Source organism: Sus scrofa, chromosome 1 (assembly GCF_000003025.6).
Source record: "Sus scrofa isolate TJ Tabasco breed Duroc chromosome 1, Sscrofa11.1, whole genome shotgun sequence".
Taxonomy (NCBI): domain Eukaryota; kingdom Metazoa; phylum Chordata; class Mammalia; order Artiodactyla; family Suidae; genus Sus; species Sus scrofa.
The window spans coordinates 237,135,781-237,159,711 of record NC_010443.5 but is presented as its reverse complement, the minus strand read 5'-3'; the positions used below and the strand labels follow the sequence as shown (position 1 = coordinate 237,159,711).

Sequence of the window (23,931 nt, the reverse complement as noted above, 5' to 3'; positions counted from 1 at the left end):
TCAACATTATTTTCCCTCAGAGCACTTCAGTATCTTTTGTGTTCTGTAGGAAGTCTAATGCTAATCTAATTCTTTATAGGTTATTCCCTCATTCCTTTTCTGGAAACTGAGGGTTTTTTATGGAGTTTTCTTAGAGTACAAAAACTAATAAGGAATATGATGTTATTACTGTAGTTCTAATGAATAGCTCACTTCCACGTACTTGCCTTCACCTCCTAGTCTTTGTCTCCTCATACAGAGAACCTTTCACAGGGAAGCTTTCTCAGTTACTTTTGATAACTTAGGCTGTCAACCTACTTGTTTTTCAGGTCATTTTTGGGATCTCTAGCATTCTCTGTTTTGGGCAATGAATTTTTAGAATTCGGAGTTCTCTATCTTAGAACTTTGCAATGTAAGCTTTGCAGTGTAAGGTTATACATATGAAATTAAGCTTTGCAATGCAAGGTTGTACATATGAAAGCTAATGATTATGTGGGTCACTAGCATTTTATACTTTAAGAAGTCAATGTTAACCAAATTTGTTTTACCAAATGTGGAGATTACTCACTTCTAATGCTTATATGTAGATCATTTATGAGTTTGTTAAGTCTTAGTTGTTCTGCCATTTTGTTTTAATCACCTTATCTAAATTTCAGTGGTTGGTTTTAACTTTTTTAAGTTTTAGGATTGTCATAACATAACTGATTTTCTTCTTAAAATCAAGGGGTTAAGTATACTTTTTATAAGACCATTAAATCTAGGGAGAAAATACGGTTACTGTGGTAAGGAGTTAAAGAGCATTTGTAAATGGTCCTGAAAACTATCCTATTTTAGTGATATTGACAAATTTGAATTATAATATACGTCTGCTGAATAATTTATAATGATCAACAGTAACCGTATAGCAATTTGCTTCATTCCTACCAGTGTAGTCAGTTTTGTTTTATACGCTTAGATCTTAAAACCTAACGTTATTGTATGTATCTATATATATTTTTTAGCTAATATTAACAAGATTTTTGTGCTAACAGCAGGGCCAGTCACAAGTGCTCTAGTGTTCAAATAATTAGAATTTTCAGGAGTAGATTGGAGCTAGGAGAAGTTCCATTAGAAAACATATAGCCCTCATCAGACTTTCAGTTAACTTGTAATTTTGACAGTTTTGTTGAGACTCAATTGAAAAGTCATGGAGTTAAGAATTTAATTGAAAGGTTCATACCAATTTTATAGTTAGTAAGCAATTCTTTTTTTTTTTTTTTTTTTTTGGTCTTTTTGCTTTTTCTAGGGCTGCTTCCGCAGCATATGGAGGTTCCCAGGCTAGGGGTCGAATCGGAGCTGTAGCCACCGGCCTATGCCACAGCCACAGCAATGCAGGATCCAAGCCACGTCTGCAACCTACACCACAGCTCACATCAACGCCGGATCCTTAACCTACTGAGCAAGGGCAGGGATCAAACCCGCAAGCTCATGGTTCCTAGTCGGATTCGTCAACCACTGTGCCACAACAGGAACTCCAATTCTGAGACCCTTAAAAACTTGAGACTGTGCTTCATCATTAATATGTATGGGTTTTGAATTATCTACCACTCCTATGATCTCCCTGAAACTCCATGTCTGTCCCAACATGCTGTGATATTCTAGTTAAGAACTGATGAACTAGATCGGTTAACTATTTTTTAATGTTTTATATATATATTATTTTGTCTTCATTATCTTTATTAAATAATGTAATAGCCTAACAATAGTAAGGGGGCAGACAAGTGTGATTTAGAATCAAAGCAAGGGCCTCCTTAGATTGTACCCTCGCCTGGAATTCTTTTGTGGCACAGCAGGTTAAGGATCTGGTGCTATCACTGTAGCAGTTGTGGCATGGGTTCAATCCCTGGCCTGGGAACTTCTACATGCCTTGGATGCAGCCACACAAAAAATATTATACCCCCTCCTAAAATGATCTCTCAGATGAGAATTAATGCCTTAAAGACTGACTTAACTGATGGAAAGGCATAGTAGAATTTCTCAGTTGAATTGGAGTTTTAAAGAGATGGTCACATACCTCTCAGTTGCTTATTATTGCCCTAATGCGTACCTGTATGTTGTTATTACCTGAGTAATTTTATGATTATCTTTAAGAAATAGAGTTAATGTTTCATTTAATGTTATTTACTGTGCATCTCCCTTTCACACCCCATCCCTTACATCTTTTAAAGGTATTTAATTTGGGTTGATAGTGTATTTTTTCCCCTCCTTTATACTTAAGGGTAAACATTCTTAAACACTTATGCATGTAAACACTAATGCAAAATCCTTAAAAGATCTTATTCAATTGATTGATTTTGTTGCATTGGCAGAGTGAAGATAGTCCAAGTCCCAAGAGACAGCGCCTCTCTCATTCAGTCTTTGATTATACATCAGCATCACCAGCTCCCTCACCACCAATGCGACCATGGGAGATGACATCAAATAGGCAGCCCCCTTCAGTTCGACCAAGCCAACATCACTTCTCAGGGGAACGATGCAACACACCTGCACGCAACAGAAGAAGGTTAGTTGGTTACAAAAATTGCTTATACAATTTTTCATCCTTAGAAGGTCTGTGAGATTGTTTGTTTTTTAATACTAGGCAGCATTATTTTCTGTATGGTTTTAGTTTGTTGTTTGTTTTTGCCACACCTGCAGCATGCAAAAGTTCCCAGACCAGGGATTGAACCTGAGCCACAGGAGTGACAAAGCCAAATCCTTAACTACTAGGCCACTAGGCCCTGAGGGCATTTTATAAACACATCAACACCTTTGTACTAGTACACATACATGAGAAAAAACATTGCAGGTTGTTTAGACTTGTACTGTAGATCATAAGAGTAGATCATTTAGCTTATGATTGAAAGATGAAATTGAAAGAGGCCAGAGTAATTTACCTAAAATAAATTCCATTATATTTACTAAATAAATTTACCAAATAAATTCCATTATATATGAATTCAACTACACTAAGGTAGTTAAAGTACCTTTGTGGGCTAGTCTCCAGTCCTTATTATCAAAAAATGCATCGTACAGTTTACAACTGTAAGGAAATATGGAGGTCCTAGAAATGAACAACCTCTTCTCTACTCCATTTGTATTCCTTCTGTATCCTAATTGCTCTAAAGCAATTGGGAACTTAATTGGGTTGCTTTAAAATTGTGGAGCCTGTGATACGGAAAGTAACTGAATTTTAGTTCAGATTTTCAGTCTTCTCTTCCATATGGGACTTGGCCCTTGTGTTCTCAGGGGAATACATTTCCTGAGCTGCTTCCTCTTTGTTTTTATTTATTTATTGGCCACACCCATGGCATGTAGAGGTTCCTAGGACAGGGATCAAATGTGCGCCATAGCAGCAATCCACGTTGCTGCCGTGACAATGCCAAATGGATCTTTAACCTGGTGGGCCACAGGAGAGCTCCTGCTTCCTCTTTAGTTGTTGCCTGAGGTCATACCTTTTTTCTTCCAAGGAATTAGAGCATCCTTGGGGTGAGATAGCTGTTTATGTGTCCAGGATATTGATAGTCTAAAAAATGCTGATAATCTTGAGGTAGGAAGGTATTACAGTTTGAATGTTTGTGTCTCCTGAAAATCCATATGTTGATGCCTTACACCACCCACACTGTGGATGTATTTGTAGATGAGGCCTCAAAGGGCATAACTTTAGTTGAATAAAATCGTAAGGAGGGGGCCCTGATACATGAGATTAGTGTCCTTATAAAAGAAGACTTCAGGAAGAGAGCTCTTGCCAGAAATCAACCATGCTGGCACCTTCATCTTGGATATTTAACCTCTAGAACTAGGAGAAAATAAATTTCTGTTTTAGATCAAACCCCAGCCTCATGCTTCCTAGTCTAGTCAGATCTGTTTCTGCTCTGCTACGATGGGAACTCCACCACATGCAGTTTTCAACAACAATCCAGCATAATTTCAGATACAAAGATGAGCAAACCAGGAAGTTACCAAACACTTGAGGAAAGCCAGCAAAGTGAAAAAAGGGCACTAAAACTCAATAAGGGAGTTCCCGTCGTGGCGCAGTGGTTAACGAATCCGACTAGGAACCATGAGGTTGCGGGTTCAGTCCCTGCCCTTGCTCAGTGGGTTAACGATCTGGCGTTGCCTTGAACTGTGGTGTAGGTTGCAGACACAGCTTGGATCCCACGTTGCCGTGGCTCTGGTGTAGGCCAGTGGCTTTAGCTCTGATTCAACCCCTAGCCTGGGAACCTCCGTATGCCGCAGGAGCGGCCCAAAGAAATAGCAAAAAGACAAAAAAAAAAAAAAAACAAAAAAACCCAACTCAATAAAACTAAGAACTGGAGGAAACAGTTAATAAACAGAATAGAATTTTGTCTTATTTTTTTCATCGAAGTATAGTTGATTTCACATGTATTAGTTTCAGATATATGGCAGAGTGATTCACTTATACACATATATATAGTTTTTCAGATTTTTTTTTTTTTTTTTTGTCTTTTTTGTTGTTGTTGTTGTTGTTGTTGTTGTTGCTATTGCTATTTCTTGGGCCGCTCCTGCGGCATATGGAGGTTCCCAGGCTAGGGGTCCAATCGGAGCTGTAGCCACCGGCCTACGCCAGAGCCACAGCAACGCGGGATCCGAGCCGCGTCTGCAACCTACACCACAGCTCATGGCAACGCCGGATCGTTAACTCACTGAGCAAGGGCAGGGGCCGAACCCGCAACCTCATGGTTCCTAGTCGGATTCGTTAACCACTGTGCCGCCACGGGAACTCCAGTTTTTCAGATTCTTTAGGATATCACCAATTAATGTTTTGATTTATTTCTCATATTTTCTATGTATACAGATTAAAAACCAAATTAAATTTCATATACAATTGTTTCTTTTTTTTTCACTCAAGATTATATGGTGAAATATTTTCCTGGCATTAAGATGTACCATTTAAAAAATGGATATGGGAGTTCCCATCATGGCGCAGTGGAAACAAATCCGACTAGAAACCATGAGGTTGCGGGTTCAATCCCTTGCCTCACTCAGTGGGTTAAGGATCCGGTGTTGCTGTGAGCTGTGGTGTAGGTCGCAGACACAGCTCGGATTCCATGTTGCTGTGGCTGTGGTGTAGGCTGGCAACTACAGCTCCAAATAGACCCATAGCCTGGGAACCTCCATATGCCATGGGTGTGACCCTAAAAAAAAAAAGACAAAAGACATAAAAAAGGGACCGTGTTCCATTTTATGAAAGTGTCATATTTTGTTTAACCAGTTCACTGTTGTTGAATATATAGGCTCTTTACAGTTTTATCCCCCATTGTAAATTACGCAGTTGAACATTTTGTTATATAAATCTTTAACTGATCTTTTTATTATTTTTTAGGGTAGGTTACTAAAAGTGTTGGAACTACTTGGTTAAAATATATGTACTTTTTTTTATCCTCATGTTGTACAGTGTGTGTGTATATATATACACACTTTTTTTTTTTTTTTTTTTTTTTTTTGCCTTTTAGGGCCATACCTGTGGCACATGGAGGTTCCCAGGCTAGGGGTCAAATCAGAGCTACAGCTTTTGGCCTATATCACAGCCACAGCAACGCAGGATCCAAATCCTGTCTGCGACCTACACCACAGCTCACGGCAACACAGGATCCTTAACCCAATGAGCACGGCCAGGAATCAAACCCACAACCTCATGGTTCCTAGTCAGATTCATTTCCACTGTACCATGACAGGAACTCCTGTTTTTTTAAAACACATATAGTTGATTTATAGCATCCTGTTAGTTTCAGGTGTACTATACAATGATTGCTATACATAATATATATATACACACATTCATTTTCAGATTCTTTTCCCTTATAGGTTATTACAAAATACTGAGTCTAGTTCCCTGTTTAATATAGTAGGTCCTGTTTGTTATCTATTTTATATATAATAGTGTATATCTGTTAATCTCAAACTTTATAATTTATCCCTACCCTCCCAAAATAGAATTTTAGAATAAATATAATAGAGAAATGCAAGAGGAGGTTTTATTCATAAAAATCAACTGAAATATTAATTGATAAAATTAATAAATGGGCAGAAAAATGTTTTAGTTAGATCAAATCAAGGAATATTCCCAGAATATAGTATAAAAGGGCATAATGGAAATGGTGGGAGAGGAGTTTAAATATAGACTGAATCATTAGTTTTAAATGTGCCTAATCATATTTCCAGACTGAAACAGCAGAAGGGAACGATTTTTACAGAAAAAGTACAAAATCTTTTTTAAGAATTGAAAAGATACTGAATGTTGAGCAAGATCCTGGTGAAATTTTAGAACATACACAAGGATAAATAAGAAGTCAGAAACAATCTCAAGACAGAAAACTTTGAATTCTGCCACCTGATTTATCACTTAAGTATAGAGTCAAAATATCATTGCAGGTGTTCAGAGACAGGAGTTCCCTGGTGACACAGTTGGTTAAGAATCTGGCAGTGTCACTGCTGTGGCTCAGGTTTGACACTTGGCCCAGGAACTTCCTCATGTCATGGATGCAGCCAAAAAATAAAAACAGGGAGTTCCTCTGTGGCTTATCAGGTCATGACCTGACATTGTTACTGCTGTGGCCTGGGTTCAATTCCAAACCCAGGAAGTTACACATGACTTGGGCACAGCACCCACCCAACCACCACCCCCACACACAAAAAATCCAGAGACAAAATTGACCTGTAAGTATCCTCTCTGAATCATACACCATGATCAAGTGGAATTTATCCCAGGGTTTCAAGGATTTTTCAATATCTGCACATCAATCATTGTGATATAACACATTAACAAAATTGAAGAATAAAAACCATAGAATCATCTCCGTAGATGCAGAAGAAGCTTTGTAACATTCACCATCCATTTATGATTAAAAACTCCAGAAAGTGGGCATAAAAGGAACATACCTCAACATCATAAAGGTCATAAGTGGCAAAGCCATAGCTTAACATCATATTGAATGGTGAAAAACTGAAAGCATTCCCTCAGGAACAAGACAAGGATGCCCACTCTCACCACTTTTATTCAACGTAATTTTGGAAGTCCTAACCACAGCAATCAGAGAATAAAAAGAAGTAAAAGGAATCCACATTGATCAAGCACAGGAAAAGAAATGAGAAAAAACTGATTACATGGAGACTAAACAACATTCTACTAAAAAACCAGTGGGTCAACGTGGAAATCAAAAAGGAAATTAAAAAATACCTCGAGACAAATGACAGTGAAAACACAATCATACAAAATCTCTGGAAAAGCAGTTCTTAAAGGGAAGTTCATAGCTATCCAGGCCTTCCTCAAATAAGGAGAAAAATCTCAAATCAACAACCTAACATACTACCTAAAAGAATTACAAAAAGAACAAACAGAACCTCAGATCAGCAGAAGGAAGGAAATCATAAAGATGAGGGAGGAAATCAATAAAATAGAGAGTTGAAAAAGTAGGAAAAAATAAGTAAAGCCAAGAGCTGGTTCTTTGAAAGGGTAAACAAAACGGACAAACCTCTGGCCAGATGTACCAAGAAGAGGAGAGAGACAACCCAAATAAACAAAACAAGAAATGAAAAAGGAGAAATCTCAAGACTGATACTGAATAAATACAAAAAAACCATAGGAGAATACTGTGAGTAATTATATGCCAACAAACTCGACAACTTAGAAGAAACAGACAACTTTCTAGAAACATAGAGCCCACCAAAACTGAATCAAGAAGAACTTACACCCATCCTTCTTAAACTTTTCCAAAAGGTTGAAGAAGAAACACTTCCAAAGACATTTTTTAAAGCCACCATTACCCTAATACCAAAACTAGACAAGATAACTACCAAAAAAGAAAAGTATAGGCCAGTATCTTTGAAGAATAGAGATGTAAAAATTCTCAACAAAATTTTGGGAAACCAAATTCACCAACACTTCAGAAAGATCATACACCATAACCAAGTGGGATTCATCCCAAGTTCACCAGGATGGTTCTGCATATGGACATCAATTGATGTGAATATACCGCATTAACAAAGGAAAAGTCAAAAACCACATGATCATCTAAAAAATTCAGGAAAAGCATTTGACAAAATTTAACCTCCATTCATGATAAGAACTCTTACCAAAGTAGGTATAAAGGAAACATATCTCAACATAATAAAAGTTATTTATGACAAACAGACAATATAATATTTGGCAAAGAAAGGCTGAAGCCTTCCCACTAAAGTCTGGAACAAGACAAGGATGCCCACTCTCACCATTTTTATTCAATGCAGCATTGGAAGTCCTAGCCACAACAGTTAGACAACAAAAATAGATAAAACGTAAAATTGTCACTCTGTGCAGATGACGTGATAACTATATATAGTAAACCCTAAGAATTCCACACAAAAACTACTCAATCTGATAAGCAAATGTAGCAAAGTACCAAGATACAAGATTAACACTGAGAAATCAGTTGCATTTCTGTATATGAATAACGAAATATTAGCAAAGGAATATAAAAAAATACCTTGTAAAATCACAATCCAAAAAATTAAATACTTAGGAATAAACCAAGTTAAAATACTTATACACTGAGAGCTATAAAATGTGAAGTTAAAGAGGATTCAAAGAAATGGAAAGATAGCCCATGCTACTGGATTGGAAGAATTAATGTTGTCAAAATGGCCATACTACCCAAAGGAGTCTACAGATTTAATATGATCCCTATCAAACTACCTATGATGTTTTTCACAGAAGTAGAACAAATAATCCAAACATTATATGGAAGCATAAGAGACCCAGAATCGCCAAAGCAATCATCAGGGGAAAAAAACAAAGCAGGAAGCATAACTCTCCCAGACTTCAGACAATATTACAAAGCTAGAGTAATCAAGATAGTGTGGTACTGGTACAGAAACACACATACAGATCAATGGAATAGAATTGAGAGCCCAGAAATAAACCCAGACACTTACTGTCAACCTTCAACAAAAGAGGCAAGAATATAAGATGGGGAAGAGTCTCTTCAACAAGTGGTACTTGGAAAACTGGACAGCTGCATGAAAATCAGTGAAATTAGAACTCACCCTCATACCATACACAAAAATAAACTCAAAATGGCTAAACGATTTAAACTTAAGATCATTAAACTCCTAGAAGAGAACATAGGCAAAATATTTTCTGACATCAAATGTATGAACTTTTCCTTAGGGCAGTCTCCCAAGGCAGTAGACATACAAACAAAAATAAACCAGTGGGATCTAATCAAACTTACAAGCTTTTGCACAATATAGGAAATCATTTAAAACAAAAATAAAAACCACAGAAAGACAGCCTCCCGAATAGGAGAAAATAGTCGCAAATAATGCAACTGTTAAGGGCTTACTCTACAAAATATACAAACAACTCATACAACTCAACAGCAAAAAAAATTGAAAAATGGGCAGAAGGCCTGAACACACATTTCTCAACAGAAGACATACAGATGGTGAGTAGGCACATGAATAAATGCTCATCATCACTAATTACTAAAGAAAAGCAAATCAAAACTACAATGAAGTACCTCCTTACACCAGTCAGAATGACCATCATTAATAAGTCTACAAATAACAAATGCTAGAGAGGGTATGGAAAAAAGGGAACCCTCCTACACTGCTGGTGGGAATGTAAATTTGTGCAGCCACTATGGAAAATAGTATGGAAAACTATAAATATAAAACTACCATGTGATCTACCAATTCCACTCCTGGCCGAGTATCTATACAAAACTATTAATTCAAAAAGTTAAATGGGGAGTTCCCGTTGTGGCGCAGTGGTTAATGAATCCGACTAGGAACCATGAGGTTGCGGGTTTGGTCCCTGCCCTTGCTCACTGGGTTAACGATCCGGCGTTGCCGTGAGCTGTGGCGTAGGTTGCAGACGCGGCTCGGATCCTGCGTTGCTGTGGCTCTGGTGTAGGCCGGTGGCTACAGCTCCGATTCAACCCCTAGCCTGGGAACCTCCATATGCCGCGGGAGCGGCCCAAGAAATAGCAAAAAGCCAAAAAAAAAAGTTAAATGCACTCATATGTTCATAGTAGCACTATTCCCAATAGCCAAGTCATGGAAACAACCTAAATGTCCATTGACAGATGGATTAAGGTTATGTGGTGTATATATATATATATATATGATGGAATACTACTCAGCCATAGAAAAGAATGAAATAATACCATTTGCAGCAGCATGGATGCAACTAGAGATTCTTACACTAAGGGAAGTCAAAAGGAGAAAGACAAATACCATGTGATATCACTTATATGAGGAATCTAAAATGAAGCACAAATGAACCTATCTACAAAACAGCCTTGTTCCTAAGGGGAAGGGGGAAAGGAATGGGATGGACTGAGAGCTGGGGGTTTGCAGATACAAACTATTACCTTTAGAATGGATAAGCAATAAAGTTCTACTGTATAGCACAAGGAACTCTATCCAGTCTCTTGGGATAGAACATGATGGAAGTTAATATAAGAAAAAGAATGTATGTATTTATATGTATGATTTGGTCACTTTGCTGTACAGCTGAAATTGGCATAAAGTTGTAAATCAACCATGATTTTTAAAAAAATTTTAAACCAAAAAAAGGAATCCAAATTAAAAAGAAGTTAAACTGTCACTGTTAGCAGATGACATGATACAATAGAAAATCCTAAGACACCCCTGTGAAACAAGTTCATCAATGAATTCAGTTAAGTTGCAGGATGCAAAATTAATATCCAAAATTCTGTTGTATTTCTATACATGAACAACAAAGTATCAGGAAGAAATTAAAGAAACAGTCCCATTTACTATCACTATCACATCAAAAAGAATTAAATACCTAGGAATAAACCCGCTTAAGGAGGCAGAAGACCTGTACTCCAAAAACTGTAACACACTCATGAAAGAAATTGAAGTTGACACTAACAGATGGGAAGATATACCATGTTCTTGGATTGGAAGAATCAATGTTGTTAAAATGACCACACTACCCAAGCAGTCTACTGATTCAGTGTAATCCCTATCAAAATACCAACGGCATTTTTCATAGAACTAGAACAAATAATTTTATTAATTTGGTTACACCCATGGCATGTTGAAGTTCCCAAGCCAGGGATTTAAAACCACAGTGACAACACCAAATCATTAACCCACTGAGCCACCAGGGCACTTCTTAGAATAAATAATTTTAAAATTTGTATGGAGACACAGAATACTCTTGAATGACAAAAACAATCTTGAGAAAGGACACAGTTGGAGAAATCATGCTCCCTGACTTCAGACTACACTGCAAAGCTACAGTCATCAAAACAGTGTGGTACTGGCATAAAAAACAGTCATATACCTCAGTGGAACATGATAGAGAGCTGAGAAATCCATGCATTGTGGTCAGATAATCCATGACAAAGGAGGCAAGAATACACCATGGAGAAAAGACAGTCTCTTCAATGACTGGTCTTGGGAAAACTGAGCAGATATAGATAAAAGAATGAAATTAGAACATTCTCTAAAACCATAGGGAAATATAAACTTAAAAAGGATTTAAAGACCTAAACTTTAAGGTGAGATACTATGAAACTCCTGGAGGAAAACTAGGCAAACTCTTTGACATTAATTGCAGCAATATTTTTTTGGTTCCATCTCCTAAAAGGAAATAAAAGCAAAAATAAATAAATGGACCTAATTAGCTTGTGTTGCACAGCACAGGAAACCTTTGACAAAATAAAAAGACAGCCTACTGCATGGGAGAAGATATTTGCAAATGATATGACTGATAAGGGGTTAATATCCAACATATATAAACAGCTCACATACAACTATTGTCTAGAAAACAACCAACCAAATTAAAAAATGGGTAGAAGAAATGAGCAGACATTTTTCCAAAGAGGAAATGCAGCAGGTACATGAAAAGATGCTCATTATCGGTATTCATCAGGGAAATGAAAATCAAAACCATAATGAGATACCACCTCACACCTGTCAGAATGGTTATTGAAAAAAATACAAATAACAAATGTTGATGTGGATATGAAGAAAAGAGGAACTCTTATACACTGGTGGGACTGTAAATTGGTAGAGCCACAGTGAAATGGTGTGGAGATTTCTCAAAAAAAACTAAAGTAGAACTACCATATGACCCAGCAATTTTACTTCTGGTTACACACGTCCACACACACCCCCACACACACACCCCTGGAAAAAAAATAAAACCCGGAGTTCCCATCATGGCGCAGTGGTTAACGAATCCAACTAGGAACCATGAGGTTGCAGGTTCGATCCCTGCCCTCGCTCAGTGGGTTGAAGATCTGGCATTGCCGTGAGCTGCGGTGTGGGTTGCAGACACGGCTCAGATCCCACATTGCTGTGGCTTTGGTGTAGGCTGGTGGCTATGCTCTGATTCGACCCCTAGCCTGGGAACCTCCATATGCCACAGGAGCAGCTCAAGAAAAGGCAAAAAGACAAAAAACAAAAACAAAAACGAAAAACACCAAACCCCAGATACGCATTTGAAAAGATATGCACCCCAGTGTTCATAGTAGCATTGTTTACAGTTGCTAAGTTATAGAAGCAGCCTAAGCGTCCGTCAACAAATGAATAGTCAGAGAAGCTGTGGTGTATTCATATAGCAAGAATACACCATGGAGAAAAGACAGTCTTTCTCTGTGTGTGTGTATATATATATATATATATATATATACACACAATACATATACGCAAACAATAGAATACCACTCAGCCTTAAGAAAGAATAAAATTTTAACATTTGCAGCAACATGGGTGAACTTGAAGGGTATTATTCTAGGTGAAATAAGTTAGACAGAGAAAGACCAATACTGTATGATATCACTTATATGTGGAATCTAAAAAATACAATCAAGTGGTGAGTATATGTAAAAAGCAGCAGACTCACAGATAATAGAAAACAAACTAGCGGTTACCAGTGGGGGAGGGAAGTAAGTAAGGCCGGTACTGGGGTTGGGGTTTTACAGATTAGATAGAAAGTAAGCTACAAGGATATATTGTACAACATCAGGAATATAACCAATATTTTATAATAACTATAAATGGAATAATAACCTTTAAAATTGTGAATTACTGTATTGTACACCTGTAACATATAGTATCTTTTAGCAGCCATATCTAAAAAAAAGAAATTTTAAAAAGAACCGACCTGAAAGTTATTAAATATTGTACTTTAAGAAGTAGAAGTATAAATAAATGCAAGAAGTAGGATTCAGGATCATTTGCTTAGGAATGGAAATAAAGATTTAACTGCTAAGTCTGAATAAGGGTTTCTTGATCAAAAAAGAAAAAAAATGCAGAAAAGATCTGAACAGAACATGAAGACAGCAGAGAGAAGTAAAAATGTGCAATCCAGATGTTAAAATGGAAGTATATGTTTAAAATTTTGAAGATAGTCGCTAGAATAACTGTATAGCTCTTATAAAATGAAAAAGATAAAATAGGATATATATAGAAAGTCCATATTTGCGTAGGGGAGTGAGAGCATGAGGCCGCAATAGAATAAAACTACTAAAAATATGTGGACAGGTTGAGGGTTTTTCAGGAGATGAGTGATCTGGGCCAGTATTTTCTGTTTTGATTTTAAGGTGCACATTTTTTCATATCATAACATCTCTAAATTGATGGTATAGCATGGTCTAATTGGCAGCTTTTCCTCTCTTTTTAGAATACATAAAAGTCTTAAAATATTTGTACAGATAGATAACGTGCATATGCTTGAGTTAGTATACATGGATAAGTTTTTTCTGTTCTCTCAGATTTGAAAGTGTAGCAGTGAGCACACACTTACTGTATTCTTTTTTTGGCCCTACTGGGGGCATGTGGAGATTCCCAGCCAAGTATCAAACCCCCACCACAGCAATGGTTCTGCAGTTAAGAGAGCCAGGGCTCTTTGGAGAACTGGTAAATTTCAGAGTATCATAATAGTGATTATTGAAGACCCATGTGTGCATTTTGAAGTTATTACCAATACTTTTAGCAGAAGCAGAATATTAGCATGGTCTTAAAATATCTCTCCCCAGATATTTAGTAATTACAAGGGAAGAATGGTGGTTTTAGAGTAGAAAGTCTTGTTAGAAGCCAGTTTACAAGTGATTAGTGATACATACATATGTACCAGTGATGCATATCAATGTCATGTACCCCTTGATACAATGAAAGGACATATCGCCTCTGTAATGCATAATGTCATGCAGATCGTGAGAAAACATCAGACAAACTTGGATTAAAGGACGATCTGTAAGTGTGTCTTCAGAGGTATTAAGGTTATGAAAGACTGAGGAACTGTCATGGATTGGAGAAGATTAAGGAAACATGATAACTTTATGAAATAGTGAGATTGTACATTGGATTCTGAGACAGTGAGGGGACATTGGTAGAAAAACTGGTGAAGTCTAAATATATTGTTATTTAATAGTATGATACCAAGATTTATTTAAGTTTGATAATTATTCTAATGGAGGATAATAGCATGAAGGAAGGCTGAGTGAGAGGTATGCAAAAATCGTACTAAAAATATCTCAGAATTAAGCGTTAGTTCTAAGGTGGATGGCATCTGAAATTCAGAAATACAGTATTGCAGGTTTTGAAGCAGAAATGCAAAAAAGAGATGTGGTGAAAATATAGAGGAAGCAATGAATGGAGCACGTCTTGGGAGGTGATATTAAGAGCTCTGTAGCAGAATTAATGTCACAAAAGAATGTCTCTTGTTCTTTTTCAAGTGGGCAGTTGGGAATGAGAAAAAACTCATTTCAGGGTGCAGAGTTCAGGAATTAAGGGAAAGGTGACCTGTCCTTCATGAAGACTGCTGAGGTGGCTGTGTGCAGCTGTGTCTAGAAGGGGGCTGTTTGGCCTCTTTTTCCCACTGTGAAAAGCTTTTTTTTTTTGATCTTTTTGTCTTTTTAGGGTTGCACCCTCGGTGTATGGAGGTTCCCAGGCCTAGGGGTCCAATTGGAGCTGTAGCCACCACCTACACTGCAGCCGCGACAACGCCAGATCCTTAACCGACTGCGCGAGGCCAGGGATTGAACCTGCGTCCTCATGGATGCTAGTCGGGTTCACTAACTGCTGAGCCACTATAGGAACTCCTGTCAAATACATTTTTAATGAGACCCACTGCCTTTTCAAATTGTTATTAGTGCTAAGTCATTGTAAAAAGCAGTGGAGCTCAACTGTGGAATTGTAGGGAAGTAGAAAATGAAAGTCTTACCACAATAACGACTTGTAATTTGTGTTAAAATATGGAGATGATGAGAGTCCATGTGGAGTAAAAGTGGTTTCCTTCAGTAACCAGATTCTACCTACAAATTCTGTGTATTACTAGAACATGTATGTTGACACTATCTCACAATCATTTCCATTTTCTTTTTTTATCTTTTGTCGTTTGTTGTTTGTTGTTGCTGTTGTTGCTATTTCTTGGGCCGCTTCCGCGGCATATGGAGGTTCCCAGGCCAGGGGTTGAATCAGAGCTGTAGCACCGGCCTACGCCAGAGCCACAGCAACGCAGGATCCGAGCCATGTCTGCAACCTACACCACAGCTCACGGCAACGCCAGATCGTTAACCCACTGAGCAAGGGCAGGGACCGAACCCGCAACCTCATGGTTCCTAGTCAAATTCGTTAACCACTGCGCCACAATGGGAACTCCCATTTCCATTTTCAAATGCATTTATTCATTTACTGGTTATTTGCAATTATCAACAGATTAAATGTTCTTTCATTATTTCATGTATTTTCTACTCTAAAAAATTGTCTTTTCGGGCAAATAGCAACTATGTCTTTCTAGGTGTCTCAGCCAGACAAACATAAAATGCCCATTAGGCATATGTGGATTACCAGCAAGATACATGCAAGTTAAGGTTTGTTATGTAATGTTTATAAATAAAGGGGGCAAAAATAACAGATTAAACCATATGAGGGAGTTCCCGTTGTGGCGCAGTGGTTAACAAATCCGACTAGGAACCATGAGGTTGCGGGTACGATCCCTGGCCTTGCTCAGTGGGTTAAGGATCTGGCGTTGCCGTGAGCTGTGGTGAAGCTTGCAGACGCGGCTCAGATCCCGAGTTGCTGTGGCTCCAACGTAGGCCAGCAGCTACATCTCTGATTAGACTCCTAGCCTGGGAACCTGCATATGCCATGGGAGCAGCCCAAGAAATGGCAAAAAGACAAATAAATAAATAAATCATGAAATTGCTGATATTTGATTATATTTGCCTATTAAAAGGGCAATTTCAAACAGTTAAACCAACCCTCCCCCAAAATGGCAGTGGTTGGCTCTTGATTTCTAAATCCCCTTAGGAATACCACTCTTGTTTTCTTCTGTTGTTGTTTTGGTTTTTTTTTTTTTGTTTTTTTTGTTTTTTTTGTTTTTTTTTAACATACGCATTCAGTTTAAACTTTTTAGAGCTGATGATGAACCCACAGTAATTATTTAGTACTCAAGCTTACCTTAGAATATTTTGCTAGTGGATTAACAAAGACAATACAGAATCCTGATGGATCACAATGGCGAACATTATAACAACCTTTTTGACATTTTTGCTATATTACAGTCCTCCTGTCAGGCGCCAGAGAGGAAGAAGGGATCGTCTGTCTCGACATAATTCCATTAGTCAAGATGAAAACTATCACCATCTCCCTTATGCACAACAGCAAGCAATAGAGGAACCTCGAGCCTTCCACCCTCCGAATGTATCTCCCCGTCTGTTACACCCTGCTGCTCATCCACCCCAGCAGAATGCAGTAATGGTTGACATACATGATCAGGTATAGTAACAGAAGGTCCAGGAAATACAGATGCTAAAAGTGGGTAGCAGTTTCTTAGGCTTGGTTGTTTTTTGTTGTAAATTTCTTTTAATTTTACCTAAAAGGAAACAATTTTACCTAAAATGTAGCTGTTTTAAATATGTTCCTCATTTGTCAATGAGAATTGAAATATAAATCCTACACAGCTTCCTTAGAAGAAAGTTGAACTTTAAAAAATTAGAATACCAAAAAAACCAAAAAACAAAAAATAAATTAAAAATTAGAATAAAAAAATTAGAATCAAGGTTATGAAAGCTCAGAATAACTTCATTGTAATAGTTGGTTTGGAATGACTGATAATGAATTTATAGCAGATAGCAGACAGCTGTTGGTTTGAGTGTATATTCCTGTTTCCCCTCCCTTTCAGTTTCTTCTGGAAAAATTCAATAGGCAAGACTCTTGGCTGTATCTTTGCTTACAAGTTTCTCTAGGTCTCCACTGAGTTGATAGATACAGAGCTTCCTTTGCCTCTGTTCCTGCCGGGAACTGAAGGACTAGCTGAGAAGGGAGATTGCTAGTCTTCAAAGCCTGAGACCAAAATTGTATGATTTTCTGAGGTCAAAAAAGACACAAATCTAGCCATGTTCTTGCTGGATTTTAAGGATAAGGAAAAAAAAAAAAAACCTTCTAAGTTTATGGACAGAAGAAATTACAAAGGAAAAACTCAAACTTGCACTCAGTTTTTTTAGATAAAAAATCTGTTGCATTGGACAATAGAAAACAATGAAAATAGGACTTCCCATTGTGGCTTAGCAGGTTAAGGACCCTGGCCTGGCTCAGTGGGTTAAGGATCTAGTGTTTCCATAGTCTGCAGTGTGGATCACAGATGTGGCTCAAATTTGACTCCTGGCAGAATTTCTACAGGTGTGGCTATAAAAAGGAATAAAAGGGGGGTTGGGGGGGGACAATGAAAATACCATATACTGATAATTGAAAGAAAATCTTATTTTGCCCAGACACCATTCTTCACTCAGCCATGTGCTCTTTTTCATGAAACACTTTAAAAAATTAATCACATAATAATGTTATAAAAAGAAAAGTTTCCCAAGACCACATTCTTTGTGATCATAATCTGATAAAACTATAAATCATAAGTTAAAAAAAGATTAAAAATGGCACTGAAATACTTGAGGCAAGATTATAAAGGAAAATCTTCATATCACAATCAATGGGACAGGCCAAAGCTGTTGTCCAAAAAAATTTTATAAACTTTCATTATTTATTTTAAAAATTGAAAATAAATGAACTAATTGCTTGATAATTAGGGGGGAAAGTTGCAGATTAAACCAAAAGGAATGGAGAGGAATAGATTACCAGGAAAAACAACTAAAATTAATGATATGAAAATTTATTTTTTAAAAAAGAAAGAGCACAAGGTAACTGAATCCCTAGTGTTTCAAAAAGTTGGTAAGAATGGCACACCTTTTGTGAACTTGGCTAAGGAAGAAAGAACAAACATAAAGAAGAGTAGGAATGGTAATCTACACATGTGGGAATCATTAGAAGAATTATTTCAATTGTAAAATGAAAATAGTACCTGATTCATAAGAGATGTTGAAAGAATTAAGAGTTAATCCATTTTGGGGAACTAGTTCAAGTGGTAAGTACTCAAGTATTACTGCTGCTGCTGCTTTTTTTTTTTTTTTTCCTTTCCTTTTTAGCCTCCCCATGGCTAGGGATCAGAAATAAGCCATGGTTGTGGCAATGCCAGATCCTTTAACCCACTCCTGGGCCGGGGATTGAACCTGCATCCTGGTGCTACAGAGATGTCTCCAATTCCATCGCACCACAGTGGGAACTCCCCCCCCCTTTTTTGGTATTTTTAGGGCCACATCCACAGCATATGAAAGTTCCCTAGCTAGGCAGCAAATCAGAGCTACAGCTGCCAGCCGACACCACAGCCACAGCAACATGGGATCTCAGCTGTATCTTCAACCTACACCACAGCTCACAGCAATGCTGGATCCTCAACCCACTAAACAAGGCCAGGGATTGAACCCTGATCCTCATGGATCCTAGTTAGATTAGTTTCCTTTGCTCCACAACAGGAACTCCCCGTTATTAATTATTATGATGAAATTCAACATGTAACCCTGGGGGACAAAAGAAAACTTAAAAGAAAGTTCTAAAAATTGACCCAAGAATGATAGGAAAATTTGAATTACTAAAGAAGTGTGAAGGCTCATCAGAGATTTACCATTGAAAAGGCATAGTGAAAAGGCGTACCATTGAAAAGGGCTTCACAGCTACTTTTTTTTTTCTTTTTTGTAAGTCAAACCAGCAGAATTTTAATACTGAAAGCAAATAAAGATTGTCCCCCCAAAACTTCCTAATTCATAGGAAGAATTTCTAAATGTATGTTTAGAAAATACACTGTAGTGTACCATATCAAAAGAGTAATAAACTGTGGCCAAATAAAATCTATTCCAAGTAAGAGAGGATAGCTTAGTATGAAAATCACATCATATTAGCAAATAATAGAAGGAAAAACATATGATTATAATCATAAGATATTGAAAAGTCAGTTAAAATTTAGGAAAAATTCTAAAATAGAGCAAGAAGGAAATTCATTATAATTAACAAAACTAATGGCAAGTATCCTAACCTGTGAGTGTCAAATCAGCAACTAGAGAGATATTTACTCTATTTTTATTTAATGTTATGTTATAAGTTCTACCAAATATAGTAAATAATGAATATAAAACATTGAAGGAAATCATTGTATCTTTCTCCCCCTCATTATATAATTGTAGGAGAAGAAAGCACAAGAGATTCTAGTTTGAAAGAATTTGTTACAGTGCCTAAATGCAAATTAAATGTGCAGAAAATAGTAACTTGTCAGTTAGCTGATGAATAGATAGAACACAGTATACTTATACAGTGAAATATTATACACTCAGAAAGTAGGAAAGTACTAATTCATGCTACGCCATGGATTAACCTTGAAAACACGCTTTCTAAAAGAAGCCAGTCACAAAAGGCCACAGCTTGTTCTATTCCATTTATCTGAAATGTCTAACAGAAACAAAGAATAAAACGATTGCTTATCATTAGTGAAATAGAATAAATTATGATGTCTTCATACCATGGAAGTAACTATTACAAAGAATTAATTAGAATTATGCCAGGATTGTGAACCATACCTGCAAGATTTTGTTGATCAGTAAAAACAAAATTGAGCAAAGTGTTGTTCTACTTCGTAAACCATGATGATTAAATATATGTGTATACACAAGACTGAACATAGAGAAAAACACGGAGAAGTACATACTTGACTTTGAGGTGGGGTGAGTGCTAAAGTGAACAGAAAGGGAAGGTAGGTAGAGATAGAACCAAAGGAAAGAAAGACTTCATTTCAAAAAAAATAGTTATCTCATTTATGTAAAGCTACTTATTGGGTCTGTGTATTGAGAAATGAAGCAATTGCTTATGTAAATACTAGAACAATGCAAGACAGAGAAAATTTGAAAAGAACAATAGCTATAGCAGAAATGGAAGGTGTAATTTAAAAAACCCTATCTTTAGAGATTGTATCTGAATTCTGTCTGATTTCTAAAGAACTGAAAGTCCCAGTTTAAACTATTCCACATCACTGGCAAAGATAGAAATTTTCCAGCTATATTTTGTGACCCTTACATAACCTTAATAATAAAACCTCATAGACAATACAGCAAATGAAAGCTTTCAACCAGTTTCTCTCCTGAATGCAGATACTTTAAAGAATAAACCATAGCTAGTGTTACAGTAAAATAATATATTAGAATTATTGAAATAATGATCATTAGAGTTTATTCTAGCAATGCAGGATAAATTCAGCATTAGGAAATCTTTCAAAGTAATTTCATCAACAATTTAAAGGAAAAATGTTTTATTTTGTTAATAGATGCAAAAATATAAAATTTAGCTATCATGTCTAATAAAAGGTCTTTTTTTTTTTTTTTTTTCTTTTCTTTTCTTTTTTTTTTTTTTTTTTTTAGGGCTGCATCTGCAGCATATGGAAGTTCCCAGGCTAGGGCTCAAATCAGCTACACAGCACAGCCACAGCCACACAGCAGTGCAGGATCCAAGCTGCATCTGTGACCTACACCACAGCTTATAGCCATGCCACACCAGATCCCCAACCCACTGGGTGCGGCCAGAGATCAAACCTGCATTCTAATGGCTACTAGTTAGATTCATTTCCACTGAGCCACAACGAGAACTCCTAATAAAAGATCATAAAATGGAAAAGGGACTTTTATTTTCTGGTGCTTATAGACAAGGTTATTGAGATCATTCCTTTTGATTGAGGACAACTGACTATGCTAGATAAAATATTAACAGTATCCTAAAGGCATCAAAGAGCTTGAAGATTGTAAAGAATCGCTAGGTCAAAGTCTAAGGAAGACTAGATATGCTAATTCTGTGCTGAGAGCATTCTTGTTCATTTATGCGAACTTGACCTTCAATTTTGTCTCATTATGAGGCAAAAGAGGAAGAAATCAAAGACCACCTAAGTTTAAGGAGTCCCTTCCTACACAGGTGAGTCTTCCTGCATAAAGGGCTATATCGTCAAAATAAGAGGGACCAGAAGCAAATGTAATATGCAGCCAAATTTACCGCAATCTGTGAATTCAAAGTATTTGGGACCACAAGGGCCCTGGAAAACATTTGGATTCTCTTTGGAGGAAGAAATCTTCATTCTAGTTTTCAAAGAATTCCCTCAAAAATTTTCGAGGGCAGTAAGCAGTAAACATAGTTAACCAAGTACATGAAGATAGAAGGACTAAATGAAAACCAACAGAAACAGACTGTGACTTAATATTTTTTGGTAGGAAACCTTTTCTAAGATATGTTGATAATGCTGTGGTGGGATTCTTTTTTGGGGTTTTTTTGGTTGTTGTTGTTGTTGTTGTTTTCTTTTTAGGGCTGCATTTGAGGCATGTTGAAGTTCCCAGGCTAGGGGTCGAATTGGAGCTGTAGCTCTTGGCCTACGCCACAGCCACGGCAACACCAGATTTAAGCTGCATCCTCGACCTGTGCCACAGCTTACAACATGGCCTGATTCTTAATTCACTGAGCAAGGCCAGGGATCGAATCCACATCCTCAGGGTCACCGTGTCGGGTTCTTAACCCGCTGAACCACAGCAGGAGCTCCTGTGGTGGATATTTTAAGTGTTGTCTTTTAGAAATAAGTACTGAAGTATTTATTAAACGATAGGTCTCTGGAGTCTGCCTTACCAATAGAAAAGGGAGAAATTGATGGGAGCAGATTGGATATATGGTTTTGTGGGTTTGGAAGCTATGTAATAGATGAAATTCTCCATAATATTCAAATAAAGTACCATTGAAAAATCGAAATAATATGAAGGAAGTTAAGAATCTTCAAGTCCTCTATCCAGACGGTTACAAAACTAAAGAGAGATTTGTCTTAAAAGATCCAAATTTGTAAAAACCATCCATGGTCACAACTGACATACAGGATATGTAGAATAGTGTATTCCCAAGTAAATTTTCCAGTAAGTTTTTGATCTAGCTTGAGAAGCTGATTCTGCGATTTCTACAGCATTTTAAAGGACCTGGGGTTATCCAGAACAGAGAAAAGCAAACCACTACTAGCTGTTTTTGTAGAATTTTATTGGAATACAACTGTCCCTGAAAAGACCAAAAAAAAAAAAAAAGAGTTCCCATCGTGGCTCAGCAGAAACAAATCTGACTAGTATCCATGAGAACGCAAGTTCGATCCCTGGCCTCACTCAGTGGCTTAAGAATCTAACATTGCAGTGAGCTGTGGTGTAGTTCTCAGACACAGCTCAGATCTGATGTTACTGTGGCGTAGGCCAGCAGCTAGAGCTCCAATTTGCCCCCTAACCTGGGACCCTCCATGTGCCACAGGCAGAGCCCTAAAAACACCAAAAAAAAGAAAAAAAAATGCAGCTATGCTTAATTATCTGTCATCTCTGGTTGCTTTGTGCAGGGACTGGGATAGCTTATAAGCTTAAAATGCTTAACTTTTCTGGCCCTTTATGAAATAGTTGGCCAACTAACAATAGTCTAGGACTCTAAGACCAAGTGATTGTCAAAGTATATCCTGGATCAACTGATCAGCAGCATCACTTCTATACCTTTGTAAAAAATGCAGATTTTTAGACTGTACTCTTGATTTTACTAGGTATGGGACCCAGCAGTCTGTTTTAACCCAGGTGATTTTAATGCACACTACAATTAGGAGAACCATTGGTATATAATCTTGAAATAGAAAAAGGGGGCAGAATGGTTCTTCCAATTATTAGGACTTACTATAAAGCTATATGAAGGCATTTATGCCAGAATGATTAAATAGGCTAGTGAAATAGAATATAAAGCCCAAAGATAAACTAACACATTTGCAAATACTTTGTATGTGATATATAACTGCAGATGATTTGAGAGAAGACAGATTTTGATAAATGATACTGGAATAGTTGTATATCCAAATGAGAACATGAAACTGGATCCTTTATTTTATAACCATTCATAATGTTAATTCCAGGTGGATTAGAGACATAAATGTTAATAGCAATATAAGCTTTTTAAGCAACATAGGAATGGCTTCATGACCTTAAGTGGAAGGCTTTCTTAAATAAGACATAGGAAAAGTACCATACTGAGAACTGTTGATACATTAGAACTTACATTCATTGTGACTTAAGCATGTATTTTGGTCACTTAATTTTGGCAAAGGTGCCAAAGGAATTCCAAGAAGGAAAGGAAGGGCTTTTTCAGTAATGGTGTTGAAAACACTGGATATCTCTGAGGATAAATTTGAACTTTGAGTCCTTCATATTATACACAAAAATAAAGTTGGGTTCTCTATCTGTATGTGAAAGGTGAAGAAAATAAAGGAGATGTCTTCATAAGGTAGGCAGAGATTTCTTTTTCTTCTTCTGTTTTTGAGGGTCGAGCTTGTGGCATGTTGAGGTTCCTGGGCTAGGGGTCTAATGGCCACAGCAGCCCAGGATCCGAGCCGTTTCTATGACTACACCACAGCTCACTGGCAACACCAGATCCGTAACCCACTGAGTGAGGCCAGGGATAGAACCTGCATCCTCATGCATCCTAGTCAGGTTCATTTCTGCTGAGCCACAATAGGAACTCCTAGGCAGAGATTTC

The 23,931-nt window shown here is 37.2% G+C and overlaps 1 protein-coding gene across 12 annotated transcripts in view; it reads left to right on the top strand.

Annotated features, from left to right (window-relative positions):
• RNF38 (ring finger protein 38) overlaps nt 1–23,931 on the top strand; it is a 129,310-nt gene that overhangs the window by 80,600 nt on the left and 24,779 nt on the right. For all 12 annotated transcript variants that reach the window (XM_013993658.2, XM_013993657.2, XM_013993656.2 and 9 more), the window contains 2 exons: nt 2,328–2,521; nt 16,548–16,761. In XM_013993658.2, coding sequence (XP_013849112.2) covers nt 2,328–2,521; nt 16,548–16,761 — 408 coding nt within the window. The remainder of the gene's footprint in view (nt 1–2,327; nt 2,522–16,547; nt 16,762–23,931) is intronic.